This window comes from Myotis daubentonii, chromosome 1 (genome assembly GCF_963259705.1).
Source record: "Myotis daubentonii chromosome 1, mMyoDau2.1, whole genome shotgun sequence".
Lineage (NCBI taxonomy): Eukaryota > Metazoa > Chordata > Mammalia > Chiroptera > Vespertilionidae > Myotis > Myotis daubentonii.
Window position 1 is genome coordinate 186,238,272 of NC_081840.1, and position 20,599 is coordinate 186,258,870.

At 40.7% G+C, this 20,599-nt stretch overlaps 1 protein-coding gene across 2 annotated transcripts in view; it reads right to left on the reverse strand.

Moving 5' to 3' along the window:
• Positions 1-19,305: 19,305 nt before the first annotated feature.
• The window catches only part of LOC132218030 (growth-regulated protein homolog gamma-like), a 110,918-nt gene continuing 109,624 nt past the window's right edge, over positions 19,306-20,599 (reverse strand). For both annotated transcript variants that reach the window (XM_059668665.1, XM_059668693.1), the window contains one exon: positions 19,306-20,016. In XM_059668665.1, coding sequence (XP_059524648.1) covers positions 20,001-20,016 — 16 coding nt within the window. In that variant the 3' untranslated portion in view covers positions 19,306-20,000. The remainder of the gene's footprint in view (positions 20,017-20,599) is intronic.

The following is a 20,599-nucleotide window of genomic DNA, read 5'->3' on the forward strand; positions in this document are numbered from 1 at the left end:
AGAAACTGTAATGCTAATAAGATGCTAATACTCTGGCAACTACTTCTTTTGTTTTTTTGGTCATATCATTTGACCATGTATGTGAGGGCTTATTTCTGAGCTCTCTTTTCCATTTCATTGTTCTATATGTCTGCCTTATGCCAGAACCATACTCTTGATAACTGTGTCTTTGAAATAAGTTTTGAAATCAGAAAGTGTGAGACTTCCAACTTTGTACTTTTTCAAGATGGTTTTGGCTACTCAGGGTCCCTTGAAATTCTATATTAATTTTAGAATGGATTTTTCTATTTTTGCAAAAAAAATGCCATTTGGACTTTAATAGGGATTTCATTAAATCTGTAGATTGCTTTGGGTCACATTAACATCTTAGCAATATTAAGTCTCCCAACTCATAAATGGATGTCTTTCCATTTATTTGTGTCTTCTTTAACTTTCTTCAGCGATGTTTTGTAGTTTTCAGTGTATAAATCCTCCTTGGTTAGATTTCTTTCTAAGTATTTTATACTTTTTGATGCTATTGTAAATGGAATTATTCTGTTCGTATTCTTTCTCAAGTGGTCATTTTTTGCAACTACTTTTGCTGTAATGAATTTCTTTGTCTCTGTCCAGGAGTCTCTTGTCTTCTGTAAGTCTTCATGAAACTGTGGAAGGCTAGTTTATTAGATTGTAAGTAGGACAAAATTAACTCCATCATAAAGACCCAAATTATAAGGAATGAAAAAGGGGATATCACTATAGATGCTAAAGGCATTATAATGTTGATAAAGTGATACTATAAAAAGCTTACATGTTAATAAGATAATAATGCAATATATTTGACAACATAAATAAAATAAAAATTTAAAATAGAAACCATAAAAAACTAACCCAAGAAGAAATTTAAAATATTGTAACTATATAAATTTTAAAAAGTGAATTAGTAATTAATAATCTCTGACAAAGGATTTCCAGACATAGTGGGCTTCACTGGTGATTTTTCTCAAACATTAAGAGAAGAATAATAAGGATCCTATTCAAATTTCTCAGAAAATAGAAGGAAAGGAACACTTCCCAACTCACTTTATGAGGCCACCATTGCCCTGATATCAAAATATCACAAGAAAAAACAACTACAGACCAATATTCCTCAACATAATAACAGAAATCTTCAAAACAATAATAAATAATATAAAGCAATATATTATAAGGGTAATATATCATTAACAAGTGGGAACATATGTGGTTCAACCTTCAAAAATTAATGTAATTCTCGATAGCAACAAATTAAAGAAGAAAAAACAATGTTGATCTCAGTAGATGTAGAAAAAGTATGACAGAATTCAACATTTATCCATGATAAAAAAAAAATAAAAACTTTCACAAAACTATAAATATTCATCAAGCTGATAAAATGACTCCTATGAATACTCACAAATAAAATCATACTTCATGGTGAAAGACCCCTAAGATTAAAAACAATGGTATTTTCTCACCATTTCTACTTTATATTGTACAGTTCATCTGGGGCTGACTAAAAAAGGGTACAAAAGAACTTTTGGAGTGATAAGATGTTCTAAATTTTAATTATGGTGTGATACATAATTTATGCATTTGTCAAAACTCATCAAATCACACATTTAAAATGAGAACATTTCATTGTATGTAAATTATACCTCAATTAAAATAGATAAAACACAAGAGTTAAGCATTGTTGATTTTCTTCATATGTAATGCACATCCCTCACTCACTAAGAAGCCTCTTTTCTTTTTTAAAAAAATAACTTTTATTGAGTTCAGAGAGGAAGGAAGAGGGAAAGCTAGAAACATCAATGATGAGAGAGTATCATTGATCGGCTGCCTCCTGTACACCCCACACTGGGGATCAAGCCCACAACCCGGGCGCAACCCGGGCATGTGCCCTGACCAGTAATTGAACCGTGACTTCCTGGTTCATAGATGGATGCTCACTGAGCCACTCTGGGCACAAGCCTCTTTTCTAAGAGTAGGTGTTTACATCACTTTTATTTCCCATAATTAATTTGGCCACTAGAGGGAATCCATGTTTCATAAACCCAAAAGCTTTGCAATGATTTGAATATCATGTCATCTCTGGATATACATGCACAGAAAAGAATAATATATGTGAAAATTTTCATTAACAGATTTGTAAGAATTTACTAACAAATTTGATAAAACTCTTTTTGGCCCTAAAAACAGAAAATAAAAGTGTTACTTGTGGAGGGGATGAAGCTCCTTTCATTAGTTTATTGAAATAGTGAACCCAATCTTGACTTTCATCTAAATGTTGTGAGTCATTTGAACATAATCTTGGAATATTTTTATTGATGAGAGAGAGAGAGAGAGAGAGAGAGAGAGAGAGAGAGAGAGAGAGATATGAAGGGGGCGGGGGTACTTGTTCCACTGATCTATGCATTCATTGGTTGATTCTTGTATGTGTTCTGACTGGGGATTGAACCTGCAGCCTTGCTGTATCCAGATGATGCTCTAATCAACTGCTGAACTATCCACCCAGGGTACCTTGGGATATTTTTTAAATAAGGACATACTTTTGGTTACAAAAGTTATATGTGTTCATTATAGAAAATTTGAAAGTTGTAGAAAAGCTGAATGAAAGAAAAGAAAGAGAAGAATTATAAAAGCCACTGTCATAAGATACACAGTCCACAAATAAGAATGCTGTCAATATTTAGGTGTATTGCCCCCAGAGCTTTTATTTACACATTAATTTTACTTGATTGTAATCATATATAACATGGCCACTACAGGGAACCCATGATAGAATTTAACCACTATTTGGTATCTAAAATAAAGTAAAAATTAATATTTGTTCATAATGTGGAATATTCATAATTATATTAATTATGCTTCTTTGAAGTGTTTTTAATAGTACTCACCTAAGAAAGTTATACTAAAAGCTTATTAATATTTAATAGCCACATTAAATTGTTTGTATTTCTTTGGTGGCACTAACTCTTAGGCAGGAAAATCTAATTGAGTCATTACAATTAGAAAGGGGTGGGCAGTGGATGGCAGAATCTTTTCTTCTTATTCTAAATAATCTCCACTTAAATTGTTAGAGGAGAAATTGTAATCTATGACCAGGAAAAAAAAAATCTCAGACAAAAAGAACAGTTTTGCATTATTTACATATTAGGCTTATGATATATTTCCAAGGAAAAAGAAACTACACACATTTAACTCAGTTGTACCTTGCCACATAACAAAAACATATTCATGTTTAAGTAGAGAGGACAATGAAATGGCTAATAAAGAGTAAATAGTTTTGAGCCTTGTTTGTGGAAGTTACCTGTACATTTATTAAAATCCACTTGGCACAAATGTATATTTTAACTGATAGAGGAGATAAAGGGAAGAAAGTTAACATACATATTAACAATGTTAAAAATAAATAGTATTTATTAATATTTATGGAAAACATTATTATATTCCTGGAATAGGTATTGTGTTACATTATTACCTTTTCTTTATTTAATCCTTACAACAGTTTTATAGGGATGAAGGGGAATTACTCTCATTTTACAGATATAGAATCTGAGGCTCAAAGAGGTTAAATAACTTTTCCAAAGTCACACAGTTAGTATGTGCCAAAGTTAGGGTTCACAGATAAGTCCATCTGGCTATCACAGCCATACCTTTAATCTACATACTCTATTTCCAGGAACTTCCGTGTATGTAAAACCCTTTCAAAGCAGAACTTTTTTTTTTTTATCTCACTTTAAGATGTATCACCTTCATGATGTTGTATTTGAAGAAACCTCAGCCTAAAGAATTAACTTAAAAGAAATAATTACTTCAGTCCCAGGAAAGAACTTCAAAGGGCAATTTCATTTCTAACCCAAACCAAAGATAATATTCTCGGTTTAATTCTACTACTTTATCAAATAACAATGTAGGGAGTGGCTGGCTTATGATTACTTTATTTCCTTCATTGTCTAGGGCAGCCGTGGGCAAACTACAGCCCACAGGCCGTATGCGGCCTGGCCCGTTTGAAATGAATAAAACTAAAAAAAAAAAAAAAAAAAGACCGTACCCTTTTATGTAATGATGTTTACTTTGAATTTATATTAGTTCATACAAACACTCCATCCATGCTTTTGTTCCTGACCTCCGGTGCAGTTTAAGAGCCCATTGTGGCCCTCGAGTCAAAAAGTTTGCCCACCCCTGGTAGGGGCTAGTATATTTTGGTAACTATAACATTTATGTGCACAGATTATTATATTATATTGATTGGTTTTATAAGACACCTTTCTGGTACTATATTTGAGTGGAAATGAAGTCCTTTCTTAGCCTCTAAAACTAGAAAAGAATAAATAACATCCCCATAATATACTTTACTGAAGTTTTTAACTGATATGGTGTAAAAAGGAATAAATTTGAGAATCATACCTGGAAACACATAACAGTAAAGGCAGTTTTGCATTTACTTATAAATTTACAAATACAGAGATTTTTTAATTTAATAACTATTTATTCAGCATATACTATGTGCCTATATTAATAAACTGGTAATGGATTAACTGCATTAAACATCCATTCTAGATTTAAAAACTCTTTAATAAAATATGACTACACACTTACTGTTGGGATGTCGAAAGAACTCAAGAAAATATCTCAGCACTAAAACAAATACAGGAAAAAAATGGTCAGATGAGTGGCAAATGAAATTAAACCCAGAATTTAATATTGCTAAAAATAAACATTGGAAGATATCTTAAGATGTGAGTCAAATAGACTGCCACTGAATACCGCAAATAAGCAGACAGCCACCAAGTCACGGTAAATGTTGAACCAGAGGAGCCTCGCACACATGGAGAGCCTGGTGCCAAAGGGGAAAAGGGAAGTGCTAAATTAAGCATGCCTGATTCATTCTTCCCAAGTAAGGTAAGTTATTTCTCCTCTGATCAGAGCCATTAAAAGGACAATCATTAAAGACTAGAAATGTTATTTAATTTCACCAGTTCAATTTTAAAAGAAAGATGAGTGATGGAAAAGTATTCTTCCAACAGATATTTATAAATTATTAAAATAACAACACTGCCCTAAGCGGTTTGGCTCAGTGGATAGAGCTTTGCCCTGCGGACTGAAGGGTCCCACCTTTGATTCCAGTCAAGGGCATGTACCTTGGTTGTGGGCACACCCCCAGTGGGGGGTGTGCAGGAGGCAGCTGATCGATGTTTCTCTCTCATCGATGTTTCTAACTCTCTATCTCCTCTCCCTTCCTCTCTGTAAAAAATCAATAATATATATATATATATATATATATATATATATATATATATATATAATATCTTAAAAAACATAACAACACTAACAAACCTACATGAATAGCAGGAGCCCAAAGTCAGCATGGTGTCTAATGGTAGAAAAATAGAAGGAAGGGCTTAAAAAGCTAAAACTGAGACAGGATGTCCAGAACCACTATTATTATATAACAGGTTTGGGGAAGTACTAGACAATGGAATTAGACAAGGAAAAGAAATGAGATATAGTGATTAGAGCAAAAGAAACAAAATATTAAAAGCACCCTAATTATATTTATATGAAACTTCTTAAATAACAAATGATACATTTCAGCAATAAAATACTGTGCCCCACATCTCTCTACCTATAGGGAAATACATGAAAATACTCACTGAAATTGAATATTCACCAAAACATATTTTTACACAAAGCACAGAAGGTGCAGAACAATATGCATGGTATTTCTCCATGCATACCATAAAAAAGACTACAACAGTCTACAACATGCACACACATATAAAAACATATGCTGATTTATTTGTAGACTATTTTATTCCAAGAATGATACACACATGCAGAAAATTAGTAATCCTCACAGGTTCTGGGAAGGAAAAAGGAAGATCTGGAGTAGAAGGGAGAGAATTGAGGGTTGTTTTTTTTTTACTGTATAACCGTTTTTACCATTTGAATTTTTATACTGTGCACATACTTTTCCTTCAATAAAAAAGTATAACTGGTTTACCTACTTGATGGTGTATGTTTTAGCTTCTGAATGATTAGCAGTCTGTTGAGTAGAGTGCTTATGCAATGACCATAAAGGTAGTTAGGAGTTTGGATCTTTCTGTCAAAGGGCTATTAAACTTTGAAAGGCTCAAGGAAGACTGGGATAGTTCTTGGGCCAACTAATAGTATTTTGTATGTTTTGAGGCATACCAGGAGAATAAATAATAAGAAATTTATAAATATCCCAATTGTGTAAGCCACTTGTTATGGTCTGAATTTGTCCTCCAGTTCATATGTTGGAGTTCTAAACCTCAGTACTTCACCATGTGACCTTATTTGGAGATATGCTATTTTAAAAGGGAATTAAGTTAAAATGGGGTGCTAGGGTGGGCCTTAGTCCACTATCATTGATGTTTTTATAGAAAAGGAGATTAGGAACAGACACACACAGAGGGAAGACCCTGTGCACATACATGGAGAAGACGATCATCTGTAAGCCAAGGAGAAAAGTCTCTGAAGAAACCAGCCCTGAGGACACTTCGACTTTAGACTTCTTCTAGCCTCCAGAACTATGAGAAAATAAATTTCTGTTAAGCCTCTCAGATTGTGGTACTTTGTTACGGCAGCCCAAGCAAACTAATACACCACCTAAACCAGTGACACTGGCTATGTGGTAGACAGCCCTTGAAGGAGAAGAATGACCTGATGAGATCTGCTCTGTAGAACAATCACTTTGCAGTAAATAAGACTGACAGGAGGGGACAGTCTGGAGTCTGGGGGACTGGTAGAAAGTTATGCCAATGGGCTAGTGAAAGTGTTACAGAGTAGAAAATGTTTTTAGGCCTGCTTAATTCCCTAGCCACCTCAGCAGCTTGACGGCCTGTGCAAAGTTTCTAGGAACTGAGCTCACACACCTGAGCCACGGCCCACAAAGAGCAGACAGATCAAAATTAAGAATAGTCCTGACCTTTAAGTGACCCAGAAATGAACAACAGGAGGAGGATGAATAGCTTGGCTAAAACTTCCCAATGAGCTTTTGTAACTTGGCTTTGCTTGGTATGGGAACCTGAACACGAATGTATTTGTCCCCTTTATTTTTTTTAAAATATATTTTATTGATTTTTTTACAGAGAGGACGGGAGAGGGATAGAGAGTTAGAAACATCAACGAGAGAGAAACATCGATCAGCTGCCACCTGCACGCTCCCCACTGGGGACGTGCCCGCAACCAAGGTACATGCCCTTGACCGGAATCGAACCTGGGACCCTTGAGTCCGCAGGCCGATGCTCTATCCACTGAGCCAAACCGGTTAGGGCAGTTGTCCCCTTTAAATATTGGACTCTGCAGATGGTCGTGGCCGCTTCTCTCTTGGGCTTCCCGAGTGGAGGAGCGGACACTGGCCAGTCAATAAAGGCTCTCTAAATTTTAATCAGTCTGGAATTCTGGTCATTCTGTCACTCGCGCTCCGCAACAAAAGCTGATAAAAAGCATAATTAAGGCAATTTCACAGGGAAGGGAGAGAAGGTGTTACATGTGAGAATTGTTAAGGGTGTGGTAATGGCAGGACCTAGAGCCCAGTTGGATGCAAAGCAGAAGGAGAGGGTCAGTCTATAATGAAGCCAAGTCCCCTGGCTTAGGCAACTGACTGAATTGTTTATAAAGTAAAACGGGGGGAAAAAACAAAACAAAAAACAGAGAAACAATGGGTCCCCATTGAAGTCTGGGGAGCGCTAATGAAATTTCAGTAGTTAGTTACATGTTAACATCAGCAACAAAGGAGAAAATGCAGAGACAGGCTTAAATCCAGGTTAAGATCATAGAATCTGATACCCAGTGAAGGGAGGCTGGTAGAGCTGGCAAGGAGTGGCAGTCAGGATGTCTTAGCCTGGTGCGTTACCGTGTCATGGCGAAGAAATGCACCTCACCCAGAAATAAACAGAGGGTCCCTTTCTGGAGGTTTTATGTGTGAACATTCCACAGAAGCTGGGTGCAACCAGGGTGGAGCTGGCCCTGCTGGCTGAAGGGGAAGTATTGGAAGAAAATGGAGATAACAATCTTGGCATCATGCCTTGGATCTGCCTTTAAGAGGTTTTTTAACCTTGGGCAAGTCAGTTGCTTTCTCTTTGCTTCATTTCCTTTCACTAGCAAAAACAGGGTGAAAATGAAATGATTCTTATTGTGACACTTAATTGGATAATTAATACTTACAGAGCTCAGGAAAAGCCTCCCGGAGGAGGTGATTAATGAACTACACGCTGAAGAATAAGTAAAAATTAACCAGATGAATGAGCTAGGAAGTGGGGAGGAGATGAAAGATGTTCCATAAGACTCTGAGCTGAAACAGAAAACGGTATTTTCAGAGAACCAAGAAGTGATCTATTATGACTAGAGCAGAGTCTCATAGGGTCAAAGTGAGAAAACCTAAATTATAAGCTGTTAAGTAATTATCTCAAGATGCATAGCTAGTAATGCTATTCATTATTGAGCATGTCTTCACCAGGACTTGAATTTAAACTGTTAGTCATATACAACCTCCCAACAACAGACCATTGACAATACTCTTTGCATTACACTTTTCTTTTTTTTAATCCTGGAATTTCCACTCTGAGTTCAAACTATGGTGAGATGGTCATGCTTGGACCTAATGAACTTCTAAGGAGTCCTGGAGATGAAGGTAGGGCCCTGTGGTATGGGAACAGCAGTTGAAAAGTTCAGAATTAATTTAATTGAGAACTTAAACAAGAACACTGAACATTGTCCTTGAGATTTGGACAACATATTCTCTCCCCACCCAATAATAAATGAGCTTTTCATAAGATTGTGAAAGCAAATCAAACAAACAAAAGTAGATTAACAATATGCCCAGGGATATTGCTAAACAATATATGACAAATATTCTATGGTGGCAGCTTGGGAGATAACATATAGGTTACCAAACCTACAGAACCTTGTACATAGAATTGCATGTATTGTGTACATATTATTTACATAGTAATTAATGCTTTCTGACTGGTTTATCGCTGAAAAGGTCCTATCTTTCATTTTAACTGACATTATTCACAGACAATGATAGAAAATTGTGGCAGTATATACAGAATATTGTATCCTAAATATATGGCTAGTGTAATAAATATCTCAGACAAATTTGCTTAGAAATACATATATTTTGTAGCTGTTTTTAAAACCTAGTAAATAATATGAAATCACTTTGGGATTTTAAATAAACCATTTTTTGGGAAAGGCAGCACTCCCATTTTTACTAATCAAATGGTTTCCTTTCAGAGCCACATTGAAAGATGGGAAATTAATTTGCTTTGCCCCTGAGGATTTCCCTGAGGATTTATGAATGATAATCATTATCAAACAGACTAAAGACAGGTACAGTAGATGCCAAGGTATCTTGAAGCAAAATTTTGCTTCCAAAGTAGATTGATATTTAAAAAAAGACTGCTGAAGACTTGAATGAATTATAAATGTACCTTTTATGTAATGTAGTATTTACCTGCTTTACTTACCACTAACCATGTAAGTGCTTAAAATGGCTATAAGTTGTCTATGCAATTCAAAACAAGAGTATCTGCTATTATCACTTCCATTCAAGCTTATACTGAAGATTTTATCCAGTGAAGAAGGCTAGAAAATATATTAAAATGTATAATGAATAGAAAAGCAAAATTGCCCTTAGTAGCAGATGACATAATTGTCTACGTAGAAAATGCAAAATAATTTACATAATTAATAATTAAAGGGCTGATGGATGCATAATAATAAATAAAAAAACATAAAATGCAGTTTTTAAAATGCCATTTATAATGGCATCCAGCTACAAAAGACTTTAGAAATAAGTTTTTTAAATAAGGTACAAGAAAAAAAATTAATATTATTTAAAGACCTTAGTTTATTAACTATATTCAGTTCACAAAATTTAAGATTTACTATTGTAGAGATGCATCAACTACTCCTACCAAAACTGATCTATAAATTCAAGGCACTTTTATTCAAAATTCTCATATTTACAAGCTGATTCTAAGGTATATATGAAAGAACTAAGAGGAGCTATGACAATAATGTCAGGACATTTGCCTTTTCACTTATCAATAATTTTATTTTTATTTACTTTTATTTTTTTATTTTTCTTTTTTTCTTTTATTTTATTGCTTACAGTCTTACAAAGTGTATTACATATGTGTCCCTTTTTTTCCCCCGCCCTTGACAATCCCCTGGCCTCCCCTACCCCCCAGTGTCTTATGTCCATTGGTTATGCTTATATGCATGCATACAAGTCCTTTGGTTGATCACTTACCCCCCTCCCTCCTGCCCCCCACCCCTCCCCGTAGTAATTAGGAAGGTACGACACTGTAGGTCCCAATGTATTGACCAATGAGGAAGAAAACAGAGTCCCAAAATCATACATACTTATCTTAATTTATGGCAGGAATTGAAAAATGATGAAGTTTCATAAATGGTGCTGGGACAATTGATTATCTATGTGTGAAAAAATTTATTTCTACCTCATATTTTAGAGGACAAAAATCAATTCTGAGTTCTAAATATAAAAGACCAAACTACTCAATTTTTAGGAGACACTATAGAAAATATTTGTACTACTTTGAGAAGAGACTAGCCATCAAAAAATTATAAAACTTTATTTTAAAAAAACACCACAGATGCAACATTTTGCCACATATGTAAACGACAAATGATTAATAGACAAAATGTTTGTCTTGAAAAAAGCTTTTATGAAATGGCAAATAACAGAACATATGGGAAAAATAAGTATAATTTCACAAAGAATAAAATAAAAATGGCTCCTAAGCAAGCAAAAAGGGAAATCTGAATTAAAACCATAATAAGATAGCATTATATAGAATTTGGCAATAATTTTAAGTCTGACAATTCCAGTGTTGGCCAATAGGTGGAGGAAGAGGAACTTGCATGAATTGCTTTTGGGAGGAATCAATCAGTACAACCACTTGGACAATAGTATTCTTTGGTGAAGTTAAAGATGTGCATACCCTGAGAGCCATTTATTCCCCTCCTATATTTTTTATCCTAGATTATCTCTGGCATGTGTAGCAGGAGACCAGTGCAAAAATGTTGAGAGCTGTATTTTTTCATAATAGCAAAACTGTAAGCCATCCTAATTTCAACCTAATAGTGGAGTAGATCAGTAAATGTTAGTGTTGTCATAAAATGGAATAGCAGCCATCTATAAAACATCCTAGGTTAAACTTACAAATATATTCTACAGTGAGATAATTAAGTCATTTATATATCATCTCATTTATTCACATTCAAATAAACCAACAAAACTAAAGAATTGTTTACAATTTTACTCATAGGGAGCAAACCATTATCTCTCAGGAACTGTCTAGGTCTTTATTCAAATTGCTAGAGGCCCAGTGCACAAAACTTTGCACTGGGGGGGGGAGGGGGGACCCTTCAGCCCGGCCTGTGCCCTCTCGCAGTCTGGGACCCCTCGGAGGATGACCACCTGCTGGCTTAGGCCTGCTCCCGGGTGAAAGAGGGCAGGCCTAATCCCTAGGTGCAGCCCCTGGTCGGGATCAGAGCAGGGCCGATTGGGGAGTTGGGGTGCCGCCCCCTGTCATGCACAGAGCAGGGCGGATTGGGAGGTTGCGATGCCACCCTCAGTCACGCTCAGGGTAGGGCCAATTGGGGGGTTGGGGCACCGCCCTCTGTCACACTCAAGGCAGGGTCGATGGGGAGGTTGCAGCACCACCCCCTGTCATGCACAGAGCAGGGCCAATCAGGGGGTTGGGGCGCTGCCCCTGTCATGCACAGAGCAGGGCCGATCAGGGGGTTGGGGAGCTCCCTCCTGTCAAGCAAAGGGCAGGGCCCATCAGGGGGTTGGGGAACTCCCCCCTGTCACTCACAGAGCAGGGCCCATCAGGGGGTTGAGGAGCTCCCCCCTGTCACAGAGTAGGGTCGATTAGGGGGTTGGGGCGCCGCACCCTGTCACACACAGAGCCGCAGGGAGGTCAGGGGGTTGGGGAACTCCCCCCTATCAGGCACAGAGCAGGGCTGATCAGGGGGTTGGGGCGCCTTCCCCTTTCAGGAACAGAGCAAGGCCAATAGGGAGGTTGTGGCCCCGCCCCCTGTCACACACAGAGCTGCAGGGCGATCAGGGGGTTTGAGCGCTGCCCCCTGTCATGCTGATCCGGGTGCCTGGAGGCCTCGTGGCTCCGCTGATCCCGGTGCTGGGAGGCATATTACCCTTTTACTATATAGAATAGAGGCCTGGTGCATGGGTGGGGGCTGGCTGGTTTGCCCTGCAGGGTGTCCTGGATCAGGGTGGGGGTCCCCACTGGGGTGCCTGGCCAGCCTGGATGAGGGGATGATGGCTGTTTGCAGCTGGTCACACACCCTTCAGGGTGGGGGTCCCCACTGGGGTGCCTGGCCAGTCTGGGTGAGGGGCCGAGGGCTCTTTTCAGGCTGGAACTGAAGCTCCCAACTGCTCCTTTTTTTCTTTTTCTTTTTTATTCTGGGCCAGCTTTAGCTCTGGCTCCAGCTCTGAGGCCTCTGCTGCTGAAAAAAGGTATCTGGTTTGTTTAGGTTCTATAATCAAAACAATGTATAACTCCATCTCTGAGATCCCAGCTTGCTGAAAGCTGGTTTCTGGGGTTTTGTTTAGCTTCTATATTTTTTACAATGTTTCTTAAACTGCAGGCTCAGAGGCCAGCAAGGCAGGTGGGGAACGTTGCAGTCCTCCATCACTGAAGCAAGCAAGCCTCATGTTAGTTTCAAGCTGCCTGGCTGCCAGCTGCCATCTTGGCTGGCAGTTAATTTGCATATCTTGCTGATTAGCCAATGGGAAGGGTAGGGGTCATACGCCAATTACCATGTTTCTCTTTTATTAGATAGGATAACTCACAATTCTAGGAAAAAGTACAAAAAGGAGATTCTATTACCCACCTCTGTTATGAAAGTGTTATCGGTGGAAGTGGAGTTCTTAGGGTGCTTTGAGAAAAGAATTGCCTGAGGCCCCCATGGGAGTATGAGGTTTCTTGGAAAGCGTTATTGATGATGTAAAATTAAGGGGGTTCCCCTCCAAGGCTTCATCTCTGTCCACCTTGCCATGGAAGATGTCCAATTTTGTCTTCAGCGGGGCCAAAATTAAGGCCACTTCCCAGAATTTTGGTTCCATATTAAAATACAGTCCAGTCCACCATCTGGATAGCTTAGCTTGTTCCCAGCTGCCGTCCATTGCGTGTGGGATTCGAATGGCCATGGACCATGCTGATGCTTAAGCCCACATGGCTATGGAGAGAGTGCCAGCCACGGAGCCAGAGAGAGCAAGAGAACAAGACAGAAAGGAAGGGAATGAGCAAGAAGAAACACTTTGGGGATTTTAAATAGGAACTTTTTCAAATTAGCCAATTAACTTTATAAAATTTCACATCTGATTGGGTCCACCTCCTAGCCAATCCATTGTTCCCGAGACTAGACTGACAAGCAAACACTTTCTTTAGTCACCCTGACTTCACTGAGTATGCACCCATCTCCCCCGTTGTTCAATCCCTTCCCCAGTGATCTGCAGGGAATGGACTGGTGGTTCCCTGAGGAGAATGAAGCTGTAGCTTCCTGGTGAAGCTGCCCAGATGACCATGTTTACAATGCCTGGCCTCCTCTTTGCTCTCTTCCAATTATTAATAATAATAAACCAGCTAATTATGACAATAACAAAAGGAGAAATGAAGTTTAAATTAATCAAAAACATAACCTCACATTAACACAGTTAGAAGGTGTTGGAACTGAAAACAACTCCCCAATCAGTCTAATTCCTCATAGCTTATGTTCTTAATCACTCTATGAATAACTCCATCTCCTTCATCCTTTTCTGCATTCACCAAGTTATGTTAAGTTTCTAATATTTGTATTTTAAAATTTTATCATGAATCCACACAAGAAGTGTTCTGGACAAAGACACATTTCACAGTGAATGTATGTCACTTCCTGTTTGCCTCAGGTCTTAACCCTGGGGTGATGCAATAAAAGACACATCAACTGTCCTATTCCAGTAGCCAAATGGGGGGTGGGGGGGAAATTAGTGGGGGTGATCTCTGCTTATAAAGGGGAAAGAAGGAGACCTTTGCCCTATATTCCTCTCCAGAAAGGGTCTCCTTGGTAACACAACAGACCTAAATTCTAACTCCAACCCTTTGCAGTAAATTAATCTCTACCAGAGCCACATAGCCCCCAGTCTCACTTTTATGACCTTAGACATTTCTAAATTCTGTGTTTTATCTTTTTTGACATGTAAATACTTTGAGAGGTAGCATTTGTCAACATAAGACCAAGGTCCTTGGCACCATTTAAACACCAACAGCAACCCCAGTTTGAGGTGTGGTGAAGAAGGAAAATTTCTTCAGTGCAAACAGCTCAATTATGATACAGCAGGGCTGTGAGAATAGCTCAGCTGTGGAGCAGCTCAATAATGTCACAGCTTAATTATGAAGCAGCACAGAATGATTGTGAGGGGTCCTGGGGCTGTGATGGCCCTGGGATTGGGACTCCTGTTCAGCTATAGAGCTTTGCTCTGATCCACCTGCTCCAGTTTGGTGCTGGACTGCTCCTCTCTGGCAAGGGAAAAGCAATCTTCTGTCTTCTATGGAAAGGAAAAGTGTGTTTCTGGAGCTAGAGGGGACCTAACTAATCAAGACAGAAGTATTCACCCTTGGACCTGATTGCAAATAAAGTCTCCAAATCCTCACTGTTTGGCCCAAAAAGCACGGTCCTGATTGGTCATAACGGAGCTGCTCCAATTGATTGGTGAAGATGCTGATGGGGCTGGAGCTGCGCAGCTCTGACTGAACAAGGAATGTCTCCATCCTATTGGTTGAAATACAATTCTAAAAGTTACTTTATAAGGGCTGGCTCAGATGGCAGGAACATAATATAGGCAGGCAGCTCCGTGAAGGGTCCTCCCTAAAGTGCTGGTTTGCATGAGAGGCCCCTGTTTAGAAATGGCTGCTAGACTCTGCTTGTAAATTTGAGCCCTGTAGGAGCTCAAATAGGAATCTTTTTTCACAGGGTCCACACATTCCAGTCTCCCCAGCACCTTGGGGCTTAACCTGAGACATAGTTCTGTAGTGGACAGACAGGCAGAGTAGGACAGATAGGCCAGGTACTCAAGGTCACCAGGGTGGATCTAGAAACTGGCAAACTGGAGTGGGTCCTCACCCCCCTCCCCACCCCAGGGTGACCTTTCCTCCCTCAGCATATAGCTATGTGGTTTAGAACCCCCTGACCTTTCCTCCCCTAACATGTCACTAATCATGCTGTAGACACCCTTAGGGGAGGAACAAGGAGGCTGAAGAAAAGCCTCATAGGACTCCGATACAAGCCCTTGCATCACCACTTCCTTAAGCACTAAACTCTCAGGACAATGAGGTTCTGGCCCACATCAAATAATTTTAAGAACAAAGCCTTGGGTCTGTTGACCACAGAGACAGAGTTTTGGTCAAACTAGAGATAACATCTAGGCCTCAGCTGTGTTTCAGCTCCAGGCCCCAAAAAGCAGCAAGTCCAGGTGGGGCAAGGCCATGGCTGACATCAGGATCAGCTGTGATGACTAATGACCCCCTGCCCTGGTGCCAACAAATCAGTGAAGACCACAACCCCGAGGGGAAACACCAGGAAAGCTGATGAATATTCTATTGAGATTCTCTCCTGAGACTTTCATAAAATCTTCACCTTTAAAACCCTCAAGACAAAGGACACAGTTTTCTCCCCCTGCCCCCCTTGAGCGCGCTCTCTCGCTCTCTCTCTCTCTCTCTCTCTCTCACACACACACACACACACACACACACACACACACACACACACACACACCTGTGCCTTTCCCACTCCTTCTCCCAGGCTTATTTTCTTTGCCTTTTTTTTCTCCTAAGCTCCAAGGGCCCTTTTTTTTGCTTCTGTAATTGTTTCTTCAGCCCACACAGCACAACTGGCTCACTTATTCCATGGCTCACTTCTGCCTCTGTGACTTTCTAAATAAACTTTTTATTGTATTTGAGTCTTGCCTCTGAATTCTTTCTTAGCCCAAAGTCAAGGACAGAGGTCTAACATCTGGTGCTGATTCACCATTAACAGTCCTAGAGGTAACCAATGTGTCCTTGTGGGAGAGATTACAGAAGTTTTATGATCTGTTAGGATCAGAGCAATTAACTGGACAAATAGCTTCAGATGTAGTACTCGTGGTATGTGAAGAAGCTAGGACTTTTCACAAGAACACTGAGGAATCCAAGGAAGTTTTATTTCCCACAGTGCTGGCATTTATGGAGCTTCCAGAATGGTTTGCATTTGTTCACCTCCATCCAATTTACAAATTGCTTTTCCATCTTATCTCATAAACCTGAGAAAATACCATTGCATTTACGAGGAAACGATTATAATGAATTTTCAGGGAAGAACATGGAGGCTCAGAGTAGCTGTACCCAGATGTTCAGGACAAGCTTGGTCATGCACCCACCATCTTCCTCCTATTAAAGGTTATAAAGGAACACAGGAAAGGTGCTGAGTCAGAGACAAGCACGCACCCTAGCTAGCCCTCCCACTTATGCACAAACTGCCCTCCTTTTCCAGGTGACTCTGATCTTTCCTTTCCCCTATCATTAGATGCCAGCCTTTGTGTCTGCTGTGAAAGCTAGATGTGTTCCTGACATCCTGGGGCAATGTAAATTCAAATTTACAGGTTTAGAAACATTTAAACCATTACCATCTCTGTGAGTCACCGGAACAGCATTATACTTGTGACTGTTATCTTTCCATGAAGGTTAGGAAATGAAGCCCTTCTCTATTAGCCCATTTACCTAGAGGAAGTACTCCACCAGTTGCTTTAATCTACTTTTCCCCCTGCATTGCACAAATTATTTGAGTTCTGAGGGAGAATCTGTTAGCGGTGGAAAAATAGCACCAGGTGTTAACTCAGTTCAGCAACCACAGTTGTTGAGTTCTGGCTAAGAGAAGAATTCAGAGCCAAGACTAAAGTTTACTTAAAAAGTCACAGAGGTCAAGAAAGTGGGCCACAGAAGAAATGGGCTTGGGAAACAAGTTACAACAAAAGAAGGGCCCTTAGAGCTTATGGGGCGGGGGAGGGGGGAGGGAAGGGTGGGGGGAAGGAAAGAGAGAGAGAGAGAGAAAGAGAGAGAGATCAGTCCTGGGGAAAGAAGGGAGTGGGGAAAGGAGAAAGGCAAGGGTGTGCTCCACAGAGAGAGCCACCCTGGGTCCTGCATCCTGAGGGCCTTTATCTAAGATTTCAGGGGAGGATCTCAATAGAATATTCATCAGCTTTCCTGGTGTGTCTCCACAGGGTCATGGTCTCCACTGGTTGGTCATTGCTGAGGTGGCGGTGGTGTTGGGGGCATTGGTCATTGCAGCTGGTCCTGAGGTCACCAAGGCTTGCTCAGCCTGGTTTTGCTGTTTTTCTGGGCCTGGAGTGAGTCCAGAATTTCCCAGGCCCAGGGATTCATGCTTAAGGGAATCCTATCTAATAAAAGAGAAACATGGTAATTAGCGTACGTCCACTACCCTTCCCATTGGCTAATCAGGGTGATATGCAAATTAACTGCCAGCCAAGATGGTGGCCGACAGCCAGGCAGCTTAAAGCGAACATGAGGCTTGCTTGCTTCAGTGACGGAGGACTCCAAGGTTCCCTGCCTGCCACTGCCGGGCTCTGAGCTGCAACTCTAAGCAACTATGTTACAAATATAGAAGCTAAACAAACCTCAGAAACCTGCTTTAGCCGGCCAGGCTTCAGCCAGCAGGATCGCAACATTGTTTCAAATACAGAAGGTAAACAAAGGCCAGAAACCTGCTTTCAGCAGCGGAGGCCTAAGAGCTAGAGCCAAGCCTCAGAGCTAAAGCTGGCCCAGAATAAAAAAGAAAAAGAAAAAAAGGAGTGGTTGGGAGCTTCAGTCACCTGCCAGCTTGAAAATAGCCCTCAGCCCCTCACCCAGACTGGCCAGGTACCCCAGTGGGGACCCCCATCCTGATCCAGGACACCCTTCAGGGCAAACCAGCCAGCCCCCATCCGTGCACCAGGCCTCTATTCTATATAGTAAAAGGGTAATATGCCTCCTAGCACCGGGATCAGCAGAGCTGCGAGGCCTCCCGGCACCAGGATCAGCGTGACAGGGGGCAGCACCCAAACCCTCTGATCACCCTGTGGCTCTGTATGTGACAGGGGGCGGGGCCACAACCTCCCTATTGGCCTTGCTCTGTTCGTGACAGGGGAAGGTGCCCCAACCCCCGGATCAGCCCTGCTCTGTGCCTGATAGGGGGGAGCTCCCCAACCCCGATTGCCCTGTTGCTCTATGTGTGACAGGGTGCAGCGCCCCAACCCCCTTGATGGGCCCTGCTCTGTGAGTGACAGGGGGCAGTGCCCCAACCCCTGATTGGCCCTGCTCTGTGTGTGACAGGAGGTGGCGCCGCAACCTCCCCATCGACCCTGCCTTGAGTGTGACAGGGGGCAGTGCCCCAACCCCCTAATCGGCCCTACCCTGAGTGTGACTGAGGGTGGCATCTCAACCTCCCGATCCGCCCTGCTCTGTGCATGACAGGGGGCGGCGCCCCAACTCCCCAATCAGCCCTGCTCTGAGCCCGACCAGGGGCTGCACCTAGGGATTGGGCCTGCCCTCTGCCTCCCGGGAGCAGGCCTAAGCCAGCAGGTCGTTATCTCCTGAGGGGTCCCAGACTACGAGAGGGCACCGGCCGGGCTGAGGGACCCCCCCTTCCCCCCGAGTGCACAAATTTTTGTGCACCGGGCCTCTAGTGGTCTTATAAGGGCTTACAGTTTGCCAGTTGCTGGGCACCCAGGGCTCTCATGCTGGTGACCCACTGCCCCTGGCCCATCGTTCCTGCTCTACTCAGACCTATCTACCTGCTTACTACAAATCCACTTGTCCACTCAGCTTCCAGCTTCATTAAGAGGGAAACAGATGTATAATTGTTTGAAAAACAACTTAACATATTCATTTCAAGGAGAGCTCTTTTAAAATATGTATAAACATTTGAAATACTTTAAACAGCTAGGTCCTAGCTGCTAGGATTAAGTAATAGATTATTTATACTAAAATAAAATGAATCTTTTATGTAAAACAGGGATTCTTAAGGTGAGGGCCTGCAGGACTTTCAAAATGTATCAAGTACGCTTTCACAAACAGGAGTGACACTAAGAGAGAGACGTGCCGACCAATGTCAGCCATGCAGTGGGTGCGAGCTACAGTCTATTGTAAATTTACAGCACTTGGGTATTCAGGAGGAACAAGACGTCACGATATTAAAACAAACCAAAGCAAGAAGTTTCTGTAAAAAGCTTTATTTTCATCTTATTTGTAAAAATACATCTATAAATATTTAACTTCTCTATTCCAAGATATAGAGAAACAATACATAATTGGCACTGAACAAGGCATTATGCCTTACTAGGCAGACATAAAATGTCCAAGGGATATTTAGAACATTAGTTCCTTCAATATCAGAAATGTTGACCACATACTGTGAAACAGTTTCAATAAATAACAACTGACATTCTTCTCAACAGTACAAAAACAGATGTACACAGAACATTTCCCTGCCTTCACTGTGACCTATTTGCTTGAAACCTCCACTATTTATCTCCAGCCTTCATCATAGTGGGTGGAAACGTGTGGTCTCCCACCCACCCAGCCGACTAAAAATATTAGTTGAGTGAAGAGCATTTAAAATGCATCATCATCAATTAAATAACAGGCTGAACTAGCTTTGATTTGACACAAAAATGACCATTTAAAATAACAGTACAGCAAATTACCAAACACTTTCCTGTCTTTAAATATTAGATAAAACTTTGAAAAATAAATATATTCATATGTAAATAAATAGAAGAACTCTCATAAAAAACAGTCAAACAATTTAAACACAGGTAGCCCCAGGAGCTCTTTGTCTCTCTTCTTTCACCCCGATTCCACTCAGGATGCAACAATAAACCTGGAAGCTTCCTCCTTCTCCCTAGATCAGTTGGTGCTGCTCCTGTGATGAGAAAAATGGTTGCTTATTAGGACTCAGGAACTTAACTGCTTAGCCCTGTACCAAATGGTTACTAGCTGTACCCCTGCTACCCTGTGTGGTAGAAAATGCCAGGCTACTGGATGCTGTTTAATTAGGAATAAGGGACTTGTGGTCACAATTGTATTATTAGCTTCAAGGAGCCAGAAAACAATGTTACACTAAAAAAGTACATGTATAACATCACTTCAGCCTCATAGCAAACCCCATGAGGTAGATGTTATCATTTCCCCCATATAATGGACTCTCTGAGAGATTAAATACTTTCTCCCTGCCTACATAATAGCAAAAGTAGCCTGCACCTACATTTGGAGCAGAGGATCACTGCAAAGTCCCTTGTCATCACCACTAAGATTTAGAAGCCCATGTTGCCCCAAATCAGAGGGTTCCACTTTCTGTTCTAAAGCAACCTACATTAACAGTGTTGTTCCTTAATGGGCAGGAAGCATTTGAGATCATTGGCCAAATCCACCTAATCTTTCAGGAAGACGTATTCACCCACACTCATTTGAAAGGGAATGGAGAGGGGGATGGTAGTGGAGGGCAC